The sequence below is a fragment of the Pleurodeles waltl genome, chromosome 4_2, assembly GCF_031143425.1.
Source record: "Pleurodeles waltl isolate 20211129_DDA chromosome 4_2, aPleWal1.hap1.20221129, whole genome shotgun sequence".
NCBI classification, from domain to species: Eukaryota; Metazoa; Chordata; class Amphibia; order Caudata; family Salamandridae; genus Pleurodeles; species Pleurodeles waltl.
Window position 1 is genome coordinate 360,922,304 of NC_090443.1, and position 22,052 is coordinate 360,944,355.

Consider the following 22,052-nt stretch of genomic DNA (forward strand, 5'->3'; position numbering starts at 1 on the left):
TGTCCTCGGTCTGGGGTGAAGAATTTTCACCAGTCATGCTAGCGCCATCAGGGGTGACTGTATTGGGGTCTTTTTGGGCAGACAAATCCTTAGATATCTTTCTTTTTCTGCATTCCCCCGCAGAATGGGCCGATAAGGATTTGGAAACCATGTCCTGTATAGAGGATTGGAGGTTTTTAGTAATTTTGCCCATTGAATTATTGATGGCTTTTGCCACAGAATCATTAATAAAATTATCAAGTTCTTGGTTAAAATTATCCTCTTCATTGTGGGCATTGTTTGTCATGTTGAAGGAAGAAAGGGTTAATGAAATGTTGTAGAAGGTGGAAGTATGAAAGAACACGCCCCCGGGGGCGTTACCGGTGTGAGGAGGTTGGCCGGATACAAGAGAGGAGAGCAGGCAGCGTCGAGAGGCAGCTGGGCGGAAGAAAGCCTGAAGCGCGGAGAAAGCGGCCGTTGGAACGTTCGCGCGTTCCAGAGAAAAAGTCGGCGCGAGGGGGAAAACAATAGTATTCATGAAGGGGAAACGCTACGAGGGTAGCGATAATACGTCACAGAGTCGTGCGGCATAAGGTGAAGAATGGGTACAATAAACATTAAAATGGTATCAATATAAACGCGCACACAGAGTAAATATATAAAATTTTGGAACATTTATCTTGACTGCGAGCAGCAAGAAAGAGGGCTGGTCGCAGTCAAGTATACTGTTTATAGTACGTTCGAACATGTTCATTGGTGGCCTTGCCTATACGTTTTCTTTCCCCATTGGCTGTGTTCCCTCAGCCTCATGGGAAATGTAGTTTTTCTTGACTGCTGCTGTTTAAAATAAAGCAAGATAGAGAAGCATAATAGGAGCCTCCGGTCTTGCCATAAAATTGAAAGAGATGAGCAGTAACTATAAATAATTTATGGAGATATGCAGTCACTACCACAATAAACTAGTTTGAAACCCCTGGCCATCTTAGAATAATTTACCGCTCTCCAAGAAGACATGTTTGTCTGACCTACTTCAGTCACCTACTCTGTATCTCTTTCTTTTATTTATAGTTCTTGCCATTCCCGAGTGTGCTGTAGGGAGTACATGTGTCTATGGGTTATCCTTGAGCATATCTCTCTCTTTCTCTCTTTATAGGTGAAAAAGGCGACATTCTTCTAAAAATTAATAATATACTGCTTATTACTAAAACTGGCATTCCTGTGAACTTCATTAGATCGTATATTACACAGCTCAGTGAACTAAGCAGCAAGCTTCAGCCACCCTGCAGTTCAGATGTATGTATCCCAGTGCGGTCGACTCAGCCTTTCACCATTCCACAGTCAGTGCACTGCGTGGGGCAGCACCAGTTATTTGCCGTACTGAGGGCTTGAGGCTCTCCTGTAGCAGCCAAGAATGGTCACATGTTTAATCACGGGCTACTACAGTTTATATAACAATTTTGGCATGTTACTTGGGCGTTCCATACATTGAGTTATTGTTAAAAAAAAGTTAACAAGAACTTGCTACAAAGTCATTTTTCTTCTGTTCCTGTTGGAGGCGCTCAGCCAAGCCTCACATGTAGGCAGAAACCACACAACAATAGGGAAAAAGGACAACCAATTAAAGTGAAAGATACTGCATCTTAACACCTTCATTTATAGTTTTTTCAATGTCCAATAGAAAGAACAGAAAATAAAACATAGTAAATAACTTGAAATCAAACCAGTTGCCCATACCATGTGTCCCCAACGTCCTCCACAGCCTGGTGTAATACAGGATCAACATATGTGCAAATACAATAGGAAGCATGTAGTCAATACACTCCGAGTCAAGATTAGAGACATGTATCCAGGCTCAACAGTTAAGCGAGTCTTAGTCCCTCTCATCTGTACCATCACCCACATCTGAACCAGAACCATTATCCCTGTTGTATGACTGAAACTGTTCCAACACCAATAACCAATTTGCAAGGTCAACCTGAGCTTTGTTGTCACATCTAGTCAGCGTAAGGTTTTGCCTTTCAGCATTCGCCCATTCCAAAACTCTCCAAACCCAGTTTGGGGGGGGGGTAGGGCAAACTCCCATCCAGCTTACGGCCACCCTTTTTTATAGCCAAAAGGAGAGCCAGCTGTAAAAACCCATAAGGCCTTTTTCTAGGGCAAAAAACAAACACTGTGGTTAAAACAGATTGCGCCTTTGTTTTACAACACTTTGACCCTGATAGCTGGAGAGATGGTGGCCTTAGCACAGCAAATCTTTTGTTGATACCATTTCTAAGAAAAAATACGCTTTCAGGGGTGTGGAATTGCTGTAGCTCACCTCCCAGGACATATTGTTTGGGGGATCAAGGACAACAAGTTTTGGTGTTTTGTTTTGTCCTTGGGACAAGTAGGCCGAACACCATGCAGCACAAATCCATTGACTGCCAAGGAATGTAATTGTCTGCAGTTGAGGTAACTTTTATTTCCATGTTTATGCTGTTTGTGCTTGTATTTATGGTTCATTAATGCGAAGTCTTTACTATTAGTGTGAGCACTCTAAATACATGTTGTAAGCTCAGATAGCACCACTGCCAGTGGTTCCAGTAAAAAAAAATGTGTACACACATTCGCAAAGTTTAACAATATGAGGGTACATGTAATGTTTCCAGAATGCTCTCTGAATAGATGCAAATAATTTCTGAAGCTTGAAAGCAAAAGTGATGATTCTGTGCTTTCAAAATAAAATGTTCACAACAAAATGAAACTAGAGGGAAAAACGTTTTGCTAAATTACTGGTGCTATTTCCTTGAAGCATCATTCATTAAAATGTTTTAATGCATACTAGTATTTCCAAAAGGTATTCATAATGGAAAATTAGTGAAACCGGTTTAAACAAGATTATGGCAAACATGAAAATTAACAAACATTGGCAAAGCCAATAGGTCTGACATCAGTTCTCAGTCTTTTGGTTTTGTCAGTGCATGTCTTTTTTTTTACATGACTTTTCAAAAAACATTGTTGGGGAACTGCGGGCCTTCACCACTGTAACAAACACTGGCAAAACACAAGAATATTTTTGATCTCTAAAAGCACACATCGCCACAGTAGTTTCTGGCAGTGAACAAAACTCCTTCGTGTGAAGATATGCTCCTTGTGAAAGAGCAGATTGATATCACTCACAGTGAAGACAGCCAACAGATGGAAAGAGAGAGAGAGAAAGAATTTTAATAAAAACAAAAAAGGTCTTGATTAATACCAGACTTGATTAGGAGGACAGAGGCCCTCATTACGGCTTTGTCAGTCTTTTTCAAAGACAGCCGAAGCCGCTGCAGCCAGCATACCGCCACTGCTGGCGGTATGTTGGCTGCCCTATTAGGAGTTTTCCGCTGGGCCAGCAGGCGAAAACACCGTGTCCACCCAGTGGAAAACTCAACACAACACTGACGCCGGCTCGTAATCAAAGCGACGGTAATAGTGTGGTGGGTCGGGTGCGACAGTAATTCTGGCCATGCAAAGGATGGCAGAAAGGAGACTCGTAATCCCCAGGGAAGCACTGTTTGCAGCGCTGCCCTGGCGGATTGCGACCACCGAGATCGCCAGGCTGTCAACAGACAGCAACCTAGTGGTGCCGGCAGTCGGACCGTGGCCCATCTGCCACAGTCAGAATGGGGCGGTCGGACTTCCCTGCCTGCGGTGGTCCGACTGCCATCGCGAGTAATGAGGGCCCAATTGTTAAAGAAAGTCAAAATTGTGCACCCATGGTAATTGCCTTTGCATTAGTGCAGTTTTACATATTTAATGAAGTCATAAAAATTTACAGAAGTAGAACAGGAAATTGCACTCCTAGATAATAATTGTGAACTGTTTTTAGCATGAGCAAAGATGCATGTGTAGATTTGCTAATTTGAAAATATATTGAGTATCTATAGGTTCACTTTTCTTCCAACTACTATTTTCCCAACCCTGGAAGAAGTTTTATTTCTGCCCTTGTCAAGAGTAAATATACAAGCTTTACCGGTATGTGAAAACATTAGAGAAGAGCTTGTGAAAACCCATAAAACATGCAAGTTGGTAGGTTTTCACAGACTCAAAAGGACATTCCAGCCTTGGAACCTTTGTTTACCGCTACCTTCAGCCCAATTATGAAGATCTGTGGAAAGGTGGAAAATTAAGGAAATTGCTAGAATTCCCTGGCATAATCAGAGACACTATTATAAGAGCTCTTACATAATGAGATTGCTGCCATAATTTGTTGCCGCTCTACATGGCACCACAGGGACAAGTAGATTATTTTTTACAGAAGAAGTAGATTTATGAAGGAACATGTCCTATGAACAAGTAGATATGTTATTAAATTCCACATCCGTGGCTTTATAGTACAGCACTTTTCTCCCACATTTTCCCAATAAAACACTAACTTTATGTTCACTGTTCCCTCCGGAGGAATCCACAAACCCTGGGTACCTTCGGACTCCCCAAGCTATGGGGATAAAAGGACTCAAATCTGGCTTGGATACTTTAAAGGAATAAAAAGAAGTTATGAAGACGTAAGCACAAAGTGCCCCGTAAGGAACATATTTGGAATTTTATTACCCATTTCCTATTTACTCAAGCTCACATGATGCCAAACCATATTAAATTATATGTAAAATGTTAACAGGGTAAAACTAAAAAAAGATACAGTTGAAATAGGTCTTACCCGTGATCCAAATATCCTGATCATGATTGGGAGTGGGGGGGGGGGGGCGAAGAGAGGGCATGGGGGTAAGGGTGGGAGAGAGAGAGATTTAGATAGAGTAATAGCATAGGGACTCCATCTACTGCCCCTCTATTGAGAACTAAGTTAATATCTACGCCTCCCAAAATCAATATTATATCTTGGAATGTTGCAGGAATTAAGTTAAAGTTGGGTGACCCGGAATGGGTAAGCCTTGTTAATAAACAAGATATTTGTCTTTTTCAGGAAACTTGGACTGCAGAACAGATACCCATTCAAGGCTTTACAACCTATTTTTCTGCTGCCCAACCTGCTTCTGGTGGCTTTGGAAGACAGATAGGAGGGTTAATGATTTTATTGAACAACAAGCTAGAATGTGACCACTCTATGATAAAGTTTAATTCCTATGATCTGCTGGGTGTGCAACTCACATTCCGACCTGGATTTTGGATGATACTTCTGAATACTTATGCAAGATCAGTTCCCCGTGGGTCAGAATCAATTGTTCTCACCCAGCTGACGGAATATATAGAGCTTTTGGACTCTTCAGATTTTCTGATTATAGCTGGTGACTTAAATTGCTCCTTTGTGTTGGACAACACCATCAGAAATCTGACTACTGAGGAGGACGAATATTGGGGTATTCCCCAATCCAAGGAAATGGCGTCTCTGCCAGCTTCTCGTGTTGCATCTCAATTGTCTTCCCTTTGCCTGAAATATGGCCTGAGGGAATGCAATGGCCGCACTAAATCAGATCCTGAGCGAGCTATTACTTTCAAGCGAGGGCTTTCCTTCAGTACTATTGATTATATTCTGGTGGACATTGGGCTATGGTCAAGCTCACTGGACATGGAAATATTACCCCGCCTGGATAGTGATCATAATCCCTTGTGCCTTGTACTGACCAACCATGCATTTTTAAGAGTCCAGCACACAACGATCACTAATGTCCCACTCCCTTACCTGAATCATAGACGCTCTCAGGTCTGTTGGCCGAAGGTCGAATCCAACCCGTACTTGACTAGGGAAATATATTCATCATTTTTAAAGCTTTTTGTAGATTACGAGGCACAAGAAGTCTCTGATATTCCTATTATGGTTATCCACAATAAATTGGTGGATTCCCTACAGGGTATCTTCTATAGGGAAATCCCTTCTAAACCGAGACCTGTTGACATCCCTCGTAGGGATTGGTACAATCAGGATTGTGTGCGAGCAAGATCTAATTTAAACGAGGCTGTAAAAAACTCTACCCAAGAGGTTATTAAAGAGGCCCGACGTAGGTATGTCAATGCCCTGAAACAAGCAAAAAAAGACTGGGATAATGAGATATGGCAGAAGCTGCTTGAAGCAGTCAAACATCAAGATGATAGTTCCTTTTGGCGGCTGTTGACCTCTAGCTCGAAAAGGGGTAATGATGATATTGGCATGTATATTCAGCCCGAAAGATGGGTGTCCTATTTTTCTGGAATTTATGCTCTGCCTGCACCGCAAGCTCTGGAGGTCCCTGGATATGATGAGTGTTGGGCTGTCACCAAGACTTCAACTGAGAGCATTGTTTTTACCTTAGCCGAAACAACAGCTGCAATTAATTCTCTGAGGCCAGCTAAAGCTCCTGGTCCAGATAAAATTCCAGGGGACCTGTTTAAATCAGAACCAAAGATATGGGCATGGTACATTAACTTATTGTGTAATGTCATAGCAGCTGGTAGCCCTATTCCAGATTCTTGGCGTGGTGCAGAAATAATTCCGATTCACAAAAAGGGTGATGTAGGTTCACCTGCAAATTATCGACCAATCAGCCTTATCGATATCCTTCAGAAGACGTTTGCTAAGCAAGTCTTGGATAGGCTTACTGATTGGATTCAGGATAACAAATTCTATCCCCCTTACAGGCCGGCTTTCGGCCTAAAACTAACACCATGGACCAAGTCTTCAGGCTGTCATTATTATTTTGGAAGTATGTCACCCTATCTAAGCAAAAACTCTATGTTGCTTTTGTAGATTTAAGATCTGCGTTCGACTTTGTCCCAAGAGAGAAACTCTGGGGAGTACTAAACAAAATCGGTATCCCAGGAAACTTAGTGCATTTAATTCAAAGGTTACATGAAAAATCATTTGCACAAGTTAGATGGGGCAATCGGGGGGAACTCACCGACAAAATAGATATTAGGAGAGGAGTGCGCCAGGGCTGTGTTCTTGCCCCAACTCTATTCACATTGTTTATTAACGAGGTGGTGCAAGCCGTTACCAACTGCCAAAATGATGCTCCATCCTTGAATAACCACAAAATTCCAATTTTGCTATTTGCTGACGATTCCTTCCTGATTTCCAGAACTCCTATGGGTCTCCAGGTACTTGTGGATAAGTTTAGTTTGTTTTGTGATGACTATGGACTTGAACTTAATCAGAGCAAAACTAAACTTATGACCCTGGGCTGTAGCCCCACTAAGAGATATTCAATTTTCTATAATGGAAACCCCCTAGGCATGGTAAGCTCCATAGATTATTTGGGGGTGAGAATTAGCAACAATCTGCATTGGGGGGCCCAAAATCGATAAAAGTTTAGCTCTTTTGGCCCAGAGATCTGGGGCTATTCTACGCTTCCACAAGTCTACCTCTGAGAGAGTGATTACTCCAACCATTAAAATCTACCGAGCTAAGGCACAGAGTGCTGCGGTCTATGGGGCAGAAATCTGGGGGTCCTCGAACACTGGCAAGTTGGCAGTGGGGGAAAACAACTTTGTAAGGTCAACTTTGTCTTGTCCTCGTAATACCCCACTGCTGCCAATGTTCTGGGACCTTGGCCTGTCATGCATCTCAGATGTAATTGCCCTACGACCACTGCTTTTCTGGGTCCGTGTATGGACCACCCCTGAGCTATCCACATATAAGGAGTCTATTCAAGACATTCTAGATAGACCAAATGTTCTTACCATTCCTTGGTTTAATCACATCTCAAAATGGTTTTATAGATTGGGTCTTAGTGAGTTTTGGAGCCATCCAGAAAGTATAAGGAAGGATCAGAAGAACCATTTGAAAACTGTTTACTGGATATATGTCAGGGAAAACTACCTGATGTGCTCAACACACGGCAGATTGACCTCACAATTTTTTTACTTCAAATGGTATCCGTATCTGGAACCATTTATGGATACAATTCTTGATCCATTAAGTAAGAGTTTATACATTCAGTTCAGATATGGTTGCCTGCCTCTTAAATCTTATGGTAGTACACGGAGTCTGATTACAAGATCTGATCCCTGTCCTAGTTGTAATCACACTTCTGAATCTATTGTACATTTTATGTTTATATGCCCTGCATATATGACTGCGCGACGGAAGTGGTTACGACCTGTGTGTAGAAATATGGGAATAAGACACTGTATGGCTGCCTTGAGGATCATGATGAGGGATACTTCCCTCTCTTTATCTTGTGCAGTTAGCAAGTATATTGTAGCTGCTTGGCATATTCGTATCAGTACCCTGGGGAAAAAATGATGATGAGGAACAAATTATTTTAGCTGCTAAATTTTAACTATGCACCTAAGGACTGAAATAAAACCCTATGTTTAATTTAAATGACAGATATTAGGGGGTCAGGCGCATTCTTGATGGAATGCAATTTTATGTGTTTTAAGGTTGAACATATGTTATTCTATTTTATTCTTATCCCTTTTTTTAACTAAACTTCTTTTTCTTTTTTTATTCAATTGTTGGTTGTTTGCTTTTATGGTTGAAAGTAACCGAATAAAGCTATGTGAAAGAGAATAGCATACACAGAGGTCAACGCAAAAAGGTTTGCTTTCCTAGGGGCTCTGTTGAAAGAGGGGGGGGGGGGCAGTGCAACTGGCCACTTCGCCCATAGCTTAAACTGTTTCTAGTTTGCGGTTGCTTGGTATTGGTTATGACTCATGGTGGAGTAAATGGTTGTTTTATGACCTTTCGCTAGAAGTCAAGCACTGGTTTTCCCACTTTTTCACTTGTCTTACTTCTGGTGACCAGTATTTTAGTCATTAGTGTTCTCGCTGGGGTATGGTTCCTGAGCCACCCTCCATGGTCCATTCTTTGAAGCATTGTTTTGATGGTATTTGTTTTTTTTCCACTGCTATTTGAGCTACCAGTTAAGGTTATGGATGTGGCTCTCTGACCAATGCAGTACTGCTGCGTGGGTATGTAGGCTTAGTGTGAATTAGAAAATATTGCACTTGAAGCTAAAGTCTGGCACAGTTTGAAGCATAGCCTTGTAATTGTGTGGAGTACCCCTCTTTCTGTGTAAGCTCATTTTGGCTGATGGATCACTTTTTGTTCACTACAGGACATCAGGGTTTATCCTCTGTTGTAAATGTGCTTACCTGTTAACCTGCTCTTCCTTCCCCTCCTCTGGCTTACGGCAGCTGTCTGGCCAATGTGCTTTGAGGTCTTCAGAATTTCAGTACACAGATATAGGTAACGCACCACTGTAAATTTTTGGCCCAGTGGGGTGGTACAAACATATTTTTTTTTAAAAGAGAGAGAACCGAAATATATAAAACACAAACACATGAACCACATACAAATTCCACAGCAGACAAATAAGGAAAACACAACAAACATACGTAAAGTAACCTTACCACATTGTCAACCTGTGAAAAACTGAGTACCATCTGTCCCTTAGTCTAAGGTGTGTTTTTTATATATTGATCTTCCAGTTGAGTTCTAAATTTTAATGTTAAGATGAGACATCACATCTGTAGATTGACAGCTAGATGATTTGTTGCAGTTATTAATTCAGAGAAACAAGGCTTTTTTTTTTTTTTTTTTTTTTTTAACCTTCAAGCACCAATTGAGATGCTTACTGGCTCAGCCGCCAAATCAAAAAATAAATGACTTTTTTTTTTTTTTAAAAAAGGTCAGTCCTCAAAACTTGCGACCCATCACTATCCTATGAATGTGTGTTGACGTTAGGGTGTGTTTTCGTTGTTTGTCACTGGAAGGAGACCGAACATTTTGATTATTCACTCTGTGTGTGAGAGGCTGCTCTACTCTTTAGTCATGTTTCTACTTGGCATGGTCATCATTTATTATGCTTTGGAGAATTTGTTTATCGGAACAATGGTTGTTCTCTAATCAGGGTTTTGCAGTGCAAATAAACATATCAGTCAATAAGCCTTTGGTTTCAGGCAGGACACAGGTAAGTGTTTTAGCTCATTAGTGAACTTCCGTGCATCAGTCAAATTGTGCGGAAGGATTCTCAGGTGACCCTCCCTCTTCCTGCTCGGGGGAAGATACTTTCTGCTGCATTAGTGACTCAGTAGGTTAAATACAAATTTGGAAGTATGTGCTGCCAGTGTTCTCTCTCTTTTCCAGCTGCGGGATGCAAGGCATATGCACTTCAAAGTGACTAGAGATCTGTTCTATATTGAACTACTGCAGCCCTCTAGAAACAAGAGTGGACTATCATTTTACATCAAGAAGCAGTTTGGAACAGGGATCCAAGATGGCGGCCGGCTGTTCCAGCTGAATCGGATCAGCCTTCCAGCCCGTCTCGTTTGGTCGCAGTTGCCACGGCGGCTCCCACGCCTCCGTCGAGCATACCGCGCGGCAGGATTTCGGGCAGCCTCGGTGGAGTTGCTGCGTTATATCGGTAGATCAGATTCCACTTGAGTTTTACAAGATTTTTTTTTTTAGAATTACTAAAGGAATTATTTAGCTTATTCCTTGAAATACAGTCAGGGTCACCCCACCAACCGACTTCATGGGAAGAGGCTAAGATAATAGTTTTTTTTTTAAAAGATAAGGAGCCACATCTACCTGGCTCATACCGCCCGATCTCTTTGATCAATAGTGATGCCAAAATCTATGCTAAGATACTGGCTAACCGATTAAGCTCAGTGATTTCTAATATGGTATCTCTGTGGCAGCATGGGTTCATTCCAGGAAAAAGCACAGCTGATCATATAAGACGTGTTATCACAGTGTTGGATGCCAGGGCAGTGGCTAAGCTTCCAATTCAGTTATACTGCTTGTCCACTGGCCCTTCCTATGGACAACCTTGTGCAAGAATAATATTGGCCCTGGCTTTACTAAGGCGATTCAGCAGCTCTATCACAACCCTGTTGCCACCTTGCAAATAGCTGGGCTAAAATCAGCTCCTATTATTATTCAGAGAGGTACACGGCAGGGTTGTCCATGCTCACCATTGTTGTTTGCCCTATATATTGATCCTCTGATAAGGAAACTGCTTAATAATAATCAGATTAGTCCAGTGGTATTGATAGGGGGCAGCACAAAAATACTTGCTTATGTGGATGATATTGCGGTTGTTACAACTGATCCTACGACCGCTTTGCAGGAAATAGAACAGGAGGCTGCGCGCTTTGGAAAAGTGTCCGGCTACTTATTGAATAAAACGAAGTGTCAAATATTAGTTAATGGTTGGGTAGCTTTGAGGATGAGCGTATAAAGACCCAAGTCCAGTATTTAGGAGTTAAGTTGACGGCTAACCTTGATGAGTTAGTAGAAATAAATCTGGCCCCGGTTTTAACTAAGGCTAAGAAGGATCTGTATTGTATTAATAACCAGCATCTATCGCTTATGGGACGTTGTAATGTGATAAAAATGACTTTTCTACCTAAGGTGCTCTACTTTTTCAGAACTATACCATTAGAAATTGGACAGGAATGGTTTAAATTAATGGAAGGGTTGACCAGTAATTTTATATGGTCTTATACTAAAACACGTCTGGCCTTTCGTTTTTTGATGCTTCCAAGAGAGAAAGGGTGGTGGGCACTCCCCAATTTCAAATTATATTATCTGGCGGCTGCTACAATATGCACAGACACTATATGCTATGGATAGATCTATACAAGATACCCTTCCCTCAATTTACACATTAATCTTGGGCAAGGAGGTGGATGCAGCCTTCTTACGGATTTTGGAACCTAGCTACTACAAGAAGGTTAAATTCAAAACGATCAACTCCACCTTCAAGGTTTGGGTGCAGTTTAAGCGCAAGATAGGGATGGGGCGGGTCTGTTACTACGCACCGTTTTGGAACACACCAATGTTTCCAGAAATTTTTAAAGATCATTACTGTATAAAATGGGCCAGCCGTGGTATTCAGAAAGTGGGGGATTTTTTTCTTCCGGTGGTAATTTTAAGACATTTGAGGACTTAAGTGTAGAGTTTGCCCTGGACAGAAGGGATTTTTTCAAATTTTTACAGATCAGGAATTTTTTACTAACCACTTTTAAACATAATCCATGCGGGGGCAAGATTAAGCTGATGGAGGCTGTGGGTACACCCATAGGTTGCGCTATTAAGAATTTGTACCCGCTCCTCCTAGATTCAGTACAGGATGATGTTGCATTGCTCGTTAAGAAGTGGGAAACACGGGTAGGCGCTAAAGAGTGTGAAGTGTTTGACTCTATAGAAATGGCTCAGAATGTTTTACTGTCGGCCGGCCCGCAAGCCCAGCATTTTATGGTTTTGTATAATCTATACTATACACCGGCCAAGATTGCTAGCTGGGGAAAAAGTTTGGGTAATACCTGCCCGCGATGTGGAAGTCTGGAGGCAGATCTCTGCCATGTGTTTGCTGACTGTGTGAAATTATCAAGACTGATTTATGAAATATCAGAATTTTTGAAGAAAGTCATGAGACAGGACGTTGACCTAACACCTCAATTGGTTTTGTTGGGGGTTGATGATTCTGTCTGTAAGAACCGATTTAGATACTTTCCGTTTGTGGCAATGTCTGTATTACGTGGATGTGTAGCATCTGATTGGCGGGAATCAGACCCTCAATCCTGGAGTCAATGGATTACGCGGCTCCTATCTGTATATCATCTGGAATACAGCTTATATAGTATAAAGGGTGCCGCAGTTGGAAAAAAGGGTTCAAAATTTGGGCACCACTTTTCTCCCTAGAGCGGACTGGTTAACAAATGAATATGTTTTTTTTCTACATATGATAAAGATGGTAATATTTGATATTTGAAATTCATGTATGAACTACGACGCCCTTTTTATGATGACATTTTTGTACTGCTGTGTGTCCATAAAATACAAATAATAAAATATATAAAAAGAAGCAGTTTGGAACAGCAGTAAGAAGAATCACACGGTCAGTCTTCATAACCCCCGATGAATTAAGATCTGAAACGTCAAGAAGGGGTCTGGACTCAGGAGATGACTCCAACTGAAGGTGGTCTGCATGCTGTGGGAATAATCAAAAACACACCTTCTGACAAAGGCCTAGCCGTAAAAGGACCTGCTTTGTCAGCGAGCCTACAGAGGGCAAGACAATGTTCAGAGAGTTGCTTAGGTCTGTCCAGCTAGAAGCCACCACATTATAAGTCAACAAAACGTTTCAGTGGAGTAATGCTCACTGCCCACATCTGCTCTGATCAGTAGCTTGCTACATCTTTTACAGGCAAGGCCACTCACACTTCTACACTTATAACAATGGTAAACTGAGGACAACTTAAACAACTTACACCTGTTATTTACAGAGCTTGGAAATGGCAGAAGAGCTCTGTGTAACTCAATATAAAAGCATAATTATTATTACTACTATTGTGAAGCCATAACACTGAAAACCTTAAGAGATTAGAAAAACCCTCCTTCACCTTTCTGGTGGAATCTAGCTATATGGGATTCACTTTCACCTTTCGTATGCCCCCCAAAACAGAGGCCAATATTCTGTTTGGGTTGGAAGAAGATGGGTGAGCATACGGAGGCTACCTTTCTTTGCTGCAGGTCAACTGCAACAATTCCATAACCCCCGACTACGTATCTCTAGCCCTAATCCTTCTGAAAATATGCAAACGTTAAAGGTTGGTGAGTGCCTTCAACTGAACCCATCCTCAAATGTATTGCCCCATCTTCTGGGTGGACAGCCTTGATGAACTCAGGGCCCTCAAAAGAAGTATCTTGTGGTGGTCCCACATCAAAAACGCAAGACTTATAGTTCCAACCTACCAAGCTTTGACGACCCAGTCAACCAGAATAGTAGTGACTTGAACCTTTAACCAAATTTGTACTGAAATGCAATAGAAACCTTTGATTGGCTGGGTTATCTAAGGATGGGTGTTTGAAAACATCAGTGAAAACCCATAGTGTTCCAGGTGTCATTTTAGGATAAGAAAATGTTGTTGGAAGGATTCTGTCAGACCTAAATTCCCTGAACATACAGGGACAGTATTCTGTTCAGAGACCATTCGCTTTTAGTTCTGAGAGGCAGATTTACAATGGCTCTATTTCAACCTCCCTACTAATCGCGGTCACCTGACATTCACTGCATTGTGGTTTAGGACTGCCAGTAAAGTTCTTTGGCATGCAAAAAGCTATTTCGTTTTGTGCCACAGAATACTTGAGCATGCAAAGAGACAGGGAACATTTTTGTTATATTACTGGATGTACCTTTGTCCCCAGAACCATTAAACACTTCAGGTTTCTTCAATACCTGCTGAAGTTTTCATCTTATATTAACCTCCTTACTACACGAATTACATTTTATTTCTGAAGAACAGAATTGGCTGGGCACCCACACGTATTATCTTGCACATGATGGGAGTCAATCTATATCAGATTGCTATCCTACACTATTCCCTCGTATATAAAGAAAATTTACTGGTCAATCATGGTACTCAGAGTGGCAGGTACCAAAAGAGATGCCTTTGAAAACAGAATTAGAATATCTGCACGATCTGAGTAACCCCCTAGCACCTCATTTTTCACAGAACAAATCTCACATTTGATAGCACCATCATACTAAAATTGACATGTCTTCCTTCAATACCAACCATACACAAGATATAAAGAAAAAAGTCAAGAAAGTCACAAAATGACACAAGAACCACGCTTTAAACTAAGATACTGAACACTGCTAGAAACCAGGCACAGACCACTTTACAATATTAGAGTATACAATGCTCCATAGACCCCACCAAAAAAAAAAAAAAAAAAAAAAAAAAAAAAAAAAAAAAACCTGCCTGTAATCCAGTATTATTTTATAGAACTGTTCTATTCTGCAACCGCCTACAGTGGCCAGTGTCCTAAGTACCACAGACAGTAGCACACTGTAGTGAAATATGTGTTTTTGACCACTGACTTTGTGTTGCACCACTTTGCACCTGGATTAGCTGTCTAGTGTTCACCAGTTGCAGACTACATTTTGTATTCAGTTTAGCTGCCCATTGACTTTATCGTAGCATTAGATACTGTCATGTTAAATCTGTTCGTACTTTTCCACATTGTAAACTCTGCTTGTTTTCGTGTTTTTTCTCACCAAGGGCTTTGGTTGATAAGGATGTACTCAGACAGCAGGGAACTGCCTTGTTTTGATTTGACACCTTGGGATTGTGGCCAAACCTCAACTTGTTATTTTCAAAGCAGACCTAAACTAGCCAGCCTGTTTGAATTGCTAAATGAGGGGATTTTTCCAGAATGCTCCTTCTGTTTTTTTAAGATATAAAAAGACCTGGTGCGACAGTGAGAGGGAGAATGGCCTTAGTCAGGATTCTTGACATCGGATGCCTGATATCTGTCCCGTGAGGGTGGGGATCTCTTTCTTTCTCGCATTCGAACAGGGTTATCGTCTTGCTGGTATGAGAAAGATGAAGAGTTTGGCAGGCCCTGCGGTGATTAATTTTTACTTCATTATTTGCTTTGCCTAATATAATATAAATACATATATTTGCTATGTACACTGCAGTGGAGAATCATTTTGGTATGTTTTCCTTTCATTGCTGTAACTATTTTTAAACGTGTGCTGTCAACATGCTAATCTCCTTTTAGGAACCTCGTGGTGAAATGATAATAAATGTCTTGTTTGAACTAAGAGGTGCATTCCAGAGATTTTTGTCAGCTCGGTCATTAGAGAAAGCAAAGTACACACAACGATTGTGCCAAGAAACAGACAAACATCAGTCATCCTGTCGCACATTTCAGCAGGGCAAGTGACAACCAACAAACAAGATGTTCACTCACTCACTTTCGGGTACAAAACTTCCCATTAGCTTTCTGACACAGGAGGGTTGCTTTAATTGGTAACAAACACCATCTGATGAGTTAGGACCAAAGAAACGAAATGGTCATTTATGATTGTAGATAAGAACTACACTAGAACGCATCACAATATTATAGTGGAATTTAACAATGAATTGGCAAAACAAACAGTAATTCAATGAAACATTATCTTCTAGTTAGGTGGCAAATCTAAATACCACCAAAAACAGTGCCCTACCATATTATAACTTGAAGAATTTAAAAAGTATTAAAATGCGCCGACAAGTTAACTACTATAGTGGCTTAAAATACACAAACCAGTCAGATAATCAAATAAATGAGCCTCCAAATGTTGTATCAATTGCGTGCACAACATACAGTTGTTCCAGAGTCATTACAGATTCCTCCTTTTTGAAATGTACCACTTGTGTCCATTTTGTAGGAAACAGAGCAGTTAAAAACCTCAAACAGACTTGTCTATTTCTCTTATGTTATTGTGGCACGTTCTCTATGACTTATAGAGAACTGATATGGGAGCAAAGCTCCAAACACAGGGTCTGATTTAGAGTTTGGCAGATGGGGTTACTCTGCCACAAATGTGACGGATCCCGTCTGCCATATTACGATCCCACTATATCCTATTGGCAATCATATGGCACACAGGATGTCCATCACGTTTGTGAAGCGGTAACCCGTCCATCAAACTCTAAATCAGGCCCACAATGTCTTATAATGAAATGCTTCTTAATTTTTTATGATACACAAAGACATGTTTAACCCATGAAGGAGGCTTGAACAGCAAGGTATGGTCTCTGGTCAGCAAGGTATATGGTTACACCAGCACAAAATATATGTGCAGTGGAAATCGTGACCATGCACTGACTGAATAATGGATTACTCAAACAATGAAAAACAGTCTGGACAGACAGGCCTCATATATAATTAGAGATAGTCAATGTGCCTTAACAGCAATAACTCTGGGGGGTGGGGTCACTGCATAGGGTAGACACACAGGTCTTTGCGAGTACCCACTAGCTGATAGCTGGGACACCATCCTAGATGCTTTACAGACTTCACTACGCCCAGGAGATCCTGCTACTGGACCGCTGATGCCATCATCAGGGGTGACCCAGGACACAGTTACGCCTGTCACCTGATTCAATCGTATGCCATTTCTTATACCCCTTACCCCAACTTCCCTACTCACGCCTACTGAGTTGCTTATGTCTCTGTCACCCTCACACTCTGATAGTGGCATAAAATGGCCCTAACCCTCCCCTTTCCATGCTGGGGACTCACTTGCCAGTTAATGGCCTCACTCATTACCCACACTACCCCCTTTTCCTGTTATTCTTCTAACGCTCTCTTTGTAGTCTATAATGGTTGTATTGGATCTCTGATTTTATAAAACACTGTTACTCGTTTACAATCAGCTGTGATGCAATATGCCGGTGGCAGTTGTACTGTTATGTCTGTAAATGTAAAATAAGGTGAAAATGCCATAGAGAGACAAATAAAAAAAATACAGAGTAAACTCCAGTGTGAAATAACTCAAATGCCTTACCTACCACCTGACCTGCATGGAAGAGTCATCAACTAGGGCCATCACTGTTCACATTTTGTGCACATCACCAAGAAAATCCTGGCAAAGGTGGCCGATAGCAAAGGGTCAGAGAGCAACTTGGGCACAACATAAGGAGAGAGGGAGGGAGAAGTACAGATGACAGTGAGCAACACTGAGGGCAGGGGGTAAGAAGTACATGAGGGAGACAACTGAAAAACAAATGCACTCTTGTGGTGTGCTTAAACAAAAAGTATATGGTAGTGGTTGAAAAGCAAGAAGTGGAAGCATAGAAGCCAGACCATCAAAATATATAGTAAAGAGGATATGCTCCATGGGTGGGACACACAAGATTGACAAGCTAGGACACAAATAAGACACAGGCAAACAGGAGTGACTGGAAAGTCAAACAATGGTAAGCAACGAGCAGCCTCTAAGGTCGCAATATGCCTTTTGCAACCTGATGCACAGCTGTGCGTGATGTAAGGTTGGAACTGAAAACGGGTTATTGAGGCCTTTGATTAGACCAAAGAATTGAGTTTGAGGGAGGTCGTACAAACACCGGGCGAAGAAAAAAAGTTAAACAGCACCAGGTCGAGGTAGGAAAAGTGAGTGGCAGTTTCATAGCTGTATCCTGTATTTAAACAGACAAGACAGCACACTATGACAGAGAAGGCAAACAATTATTTGGGGTTAAATCAAGAAGATACCTTGTCCCTCGTTTTGATGTACTTGTGCAGCACCCCGCAAAGCTCAGTGTAGCCGCCATACCACTCGAAGGCGCGTGTACCCCGGCGGCGGAAAAATCGCTCCCAATATTGGGCCGAGGCGAACTCCTGCGAGCTCCGTGGCAGCAACTCCATAGCGGGAAGTACCGAAATGGGTGAAAAGGACCAGCGAGTACATTTAATCAGAGCACGGAACTCTGACAGCACATGGACTACACAGACAAGGAAACGAAAGAAAGACGAGTCTAAACTTAGTAGCAGCCGCAGTTCTGCAGTGACTTCATTTTTCTGTGAAGCCGTTTTGCAAATATATTCATTTCTCGAAATGGCAAGGCTTCGAGGGCAGCAAACGTCATAACGACATCCTAATCTTAATATCGGTTATTAATTGTACTGCGGTATAAACTAAAACGTTTGTGCGAAAATCAGCCTGGGCATTATTTCGAAGTAATCGTTAAAAGAACGTTCTACCGCATCCCACTGCATGAAGGTATTGTACTGGTAAATGTATGCCTGTAAATGGCGATCGACTGATTATTAAAACTTTTTCCTTTCGGTGGCCATTTTAAATTGAAGAATTTTTGCATCTGTCCAGAAAATGGTTATAAATCAAATGTATTATTTATTTTAATCATGGCTGCCAACTTGGAGTCGATTTATACACTGTTCCTTGTACGAGGTGGGCGGGATGCAGTTCAAGACGAGACTTGAACCGCAGCTGGGATCTACGTCGATTGGCTGTGAAGATGAAAGCGCATTTCCCCGGAACCTGCACTCCACAAGAAGCATGGCTGCTTCTATCAAGAATAGCATTGTGTTCGTGACCGGTAATGCCAAGAAGCTGGAAGAGGTGAGCAGGAGCCAGCTCTTATTGGATGCCCATATTAATTCAGCATTCATAGGATCCTCTGAATCATCATTGTGTACCCCACCGATGTAATACAAATGTCCAGTGAAGGGCATTCGTCTAGATGTACAAGAGTTTTTAAAAGTGTTGATCACATGATTTTAGTTTTAAATACCAAGAGGGAGCTCTCAGATTCCCTGCTCTATGTCTGAGTAGCTCATCCTGTCCAGAATTCTGTGCTATTGTTTCTGCATTGTGGTATTTGAGTCCTGCAGCTTCTAGCAATGTTTTAATAATCAGACAAGTGGGAATTGGGAATCAGATGGTCTTTTATCGCTGACATGAGGGCTATTGCAGGGTTAATTCGAATTATCCTTCCCCTTCCTACAGGTACCAAACCAAATTCCTACAAGTTGGGCTGTGTAACTTGGCATGGCCACCTTTGTTATTGTGAACCATTTTTATGGTCAAGCTGCAATGGGTAGGGTGCGAGGATTATAGACCCCTATCTCGACCATCCAGGGGTTCAGAGCCAGTTTCATTGCCCCTTAAGCTTATGGAAGAGTTGTTTTCCGTTAGTAAATTAGTTCCGCTTTTATTGTTTGCACAATGCTCTTTTTGCACGATTAGCTGTGCTCTGCTTCATAAGCAATGTCTGCACCATGCACCTTTTTACTTGGTTGGTATGCTTGAGTGTTCATTCAAGCCATGAGAGGCTTGGTCTTCTTTCTTACCCTGTTAAATAATGCTCCCCTGTACCAGTGATTAGGCTGAGCAGGATTAGCCAACTAGTTGAAAATTCTTTTTGAAAGTCATATAATGTCGCACAAAATAAGGTGGAAATAGTATGTGTATGTTAGGCCTCATAGTTCTGACAAATCTCAAAGCTACGATGCCGAACGCCTATCCCTAATCATGTGTTGTTTTAGTTGTTATTGAAAGGATGATTATAAGATGACTGACTCATGGAATTTTATGGTTTGAATTAACCAATAGACTAAATGAATGAATGAAATATTTGATTCCTGGAGTTCAGTTGAGTTTTATTTTAGAGGGACGGGTATATCAATTAAACATAACCTATGTCTACATGCCAACATTTTGAAGCTGCAAAGAGGGAGAATCTGAAAAAGTCGGGGTCATTTATTGCTTTTCTTGACTTGCATGGAGACAGAGGCTGTTTTAGGCGGGAGATAGCTGAAATGTTGCCGCTTTGGGATTACAAAATTGGGAGTCTCTTGCCTGAATCGGGTTTGTTGGCATGTATGCCTAGGGATCAGAAATGGCATAAACTGTTGCAGGCCAAAACAACGCCTTTGGAAAACGCCTTGTCCGAGGCCAAAGTCAAGAAATTGTTTGAAATACCTGGAAGTCCTTTGTGAGGTTGTGAAACCCTATGTGGGTGCGTTCAACATGATTGTGAATTCTCACTGAAGGTTAGTAAATCCTCAGAATGTGGAAAGCTGAATTACTACCCTAAGCTCGTCAAGCTCAGATTTGATTGTGCACAATGTAGAGAAGTTCGAAAAACGCATTGATGAATGCTTAAAGCAATACCGAAGAGGCCTTGATGTTCTTAATTGCTGGTCCAAAAGTAGAAATTCTCACCCAAAATGCAGGACGAATATTGGCTATCTGAATGTCCTGACATTGATGACAACAGGGCATCAGTGAATATCATGTCAACAAACAGTTCTAATGTTTGAAAGAACGGTCTCGCCTCTAGTTGATCACCATGGAGATCTTCACAATGGTATACTTTACTGACATGAGTGTGGGTCATGAACCTAGCCCCGAACCAGCATTGTCCTCGGTGCTGGAGCTCTGCTGCAGGACATCTGGCCTAAACCTCCATGAAGGTGGCAGAATATCAGCCACAAGGCTACCTTCAAGGTGTTGTCAAGTAAACCATGGCAGTCACAAACAGAGGAAGCACATCATGCTCTTCCCGCTAGCCCCTTCTCCCAAGGATAAAACACTGTTTCAGAGTCATTGCTTTTTTTTTTTTTTTATTTATTTTTTTTTTTTTATGACCCCTGATTTGTTAATTTATTTACACATATTAAAAAAAAAAAGGAAAATGTACGCTACGTGACACTTTCACTGCAAGTGCTCCTACTGTGCTGAGGTGAGTGGGGGCACTTTCACTGAAAATATTCCTTCCAAGCTAATGGGAATCCCCAGGTGCACCTGGAACTTAACCATCAGATGGCGGCGGTGGAACGTCCGCACCCTAAAAATCGATGGATCGTCTACTTGGTCCAAAATGACCCTCTAAGTGTACACCTGCAAGCAGCAGAATATTCTGAATGAATATAAGGGGATATTGCCTGGTATGTTGTTAAAACACAATTTTTGTTGTGTTTATCTGTCAGCCCTTCGAATCCTGGGTTATAAGAAACCATTCTAATGTTGTGTGGGCAAGTTGAGAGAGTGAGAAGGAACAGTTGAGGGCTGAGCAATAAAGCAGATCCTGCTTCTGGGCTTGTTTTCTTTTCTGCGTATGTACTTAATGCTAATAAATCTCTCCTCGTGTGTGCTCTTTTTGTACTAGTGTGTATGGCTGGCTTCCAGTTCCTGAGTATTTTTTGCTTCACTGCTCATGCACTTTGTGACATTCATAGCATTTTGGTAATGCTATTCGCCATATAGTTTAATCTCGTACAGAGTACTCTACAGGCGGATTATCATTGTGAATTTTATGAGAGAAAGAAAATTAAATTGTTGATGATTCTGAGGTGCTGCTTGTGTGAGTGTATTTTTGCACTCGGATGGGCGAGAAAATATTAATTTTGTGAGATGTGAGTGGTATGCATGTACTGTGAGTTTAAATTGGAAAGACAATCAGAGGTCTGGATATACTTCATAGCGCTGCACATGGATACTTTGCACCATTGTGGACAATTTCCAGCAAAAGTGTAACATACAGTAGGAGCTCTGCAATGTAGATATCGAAGACCTGTAACAAGAGTTTGTTTATGAAGTTTGTATACCAGTGAAGTGATCAGGATTGACAATTTAGGGCCAAATTTAGAGTCTGGCTGATGAGTAATCCATCACAAATGTGATGGGTATACCATATGCCTCGTGCAGTATATTCTGTTGCACTTGTAATGAGGTAGAAGGGCTATCTATCTCGTCTGTGAAGAAGTACCTGTCTACCAAACCCTAAATCTTGCCCTAAGTAGACTTGTTAGGTTGACCACATTGATTCATTGTGCCTATTTGAAGTGTTGCTTCCACAATACA

General features: G+C 41.5%; 2 protein-coding genes across 3 annotated transcripts in view; one reads left to right on the forward strand and one right to left on the reverse strand.

The window, feature by feature from the left end:
* METTL13 (methyltransferase 13, eEF1A N-terminus and K55) overlaps window positions 1–18,632 on the reverse strand; it is an 80,315-nt gene extending 61,683 nt beyond the window's left edge. The window contains exon 1 of one of the 2 annotated variants that reach the window (XM_069231441.1): window positions 17,939–18,632. In XM_069231441.1, coding sequence (XP_069087542.1) covers window positions 17,939–18,091 — 153 coding nt within the window. In that variant the 5' untranslated portion in view covers window positions 18,092–18,632. The remainder of the gene's footprint in view (window positions 1–17,938) is intronic. The other variant, XM_069231442.1, reaches the window with a different exon arrangement.
* Window positions 18,633–18,663: 31 nt separating this feature from the next.
* The window catches only part of ITPA (inosine triphosphatase), an 81,866-nt gene continuing 78,477 nt past the window's right edge, over window positions 18,664–22,052 (forward strand). The window contains exon 1 of the mRNA XM_069231443.1: window positions 18,664–18,806. Coding sequence (XP_069087544.1) covers window positions 18,744–18,806 — 63 coding nt within the window. The 5' untranslated portion in view covers window positions 18,664–18,743. The remainder of the gene's footprint in view (window positions 18,807–22,052) is intronic.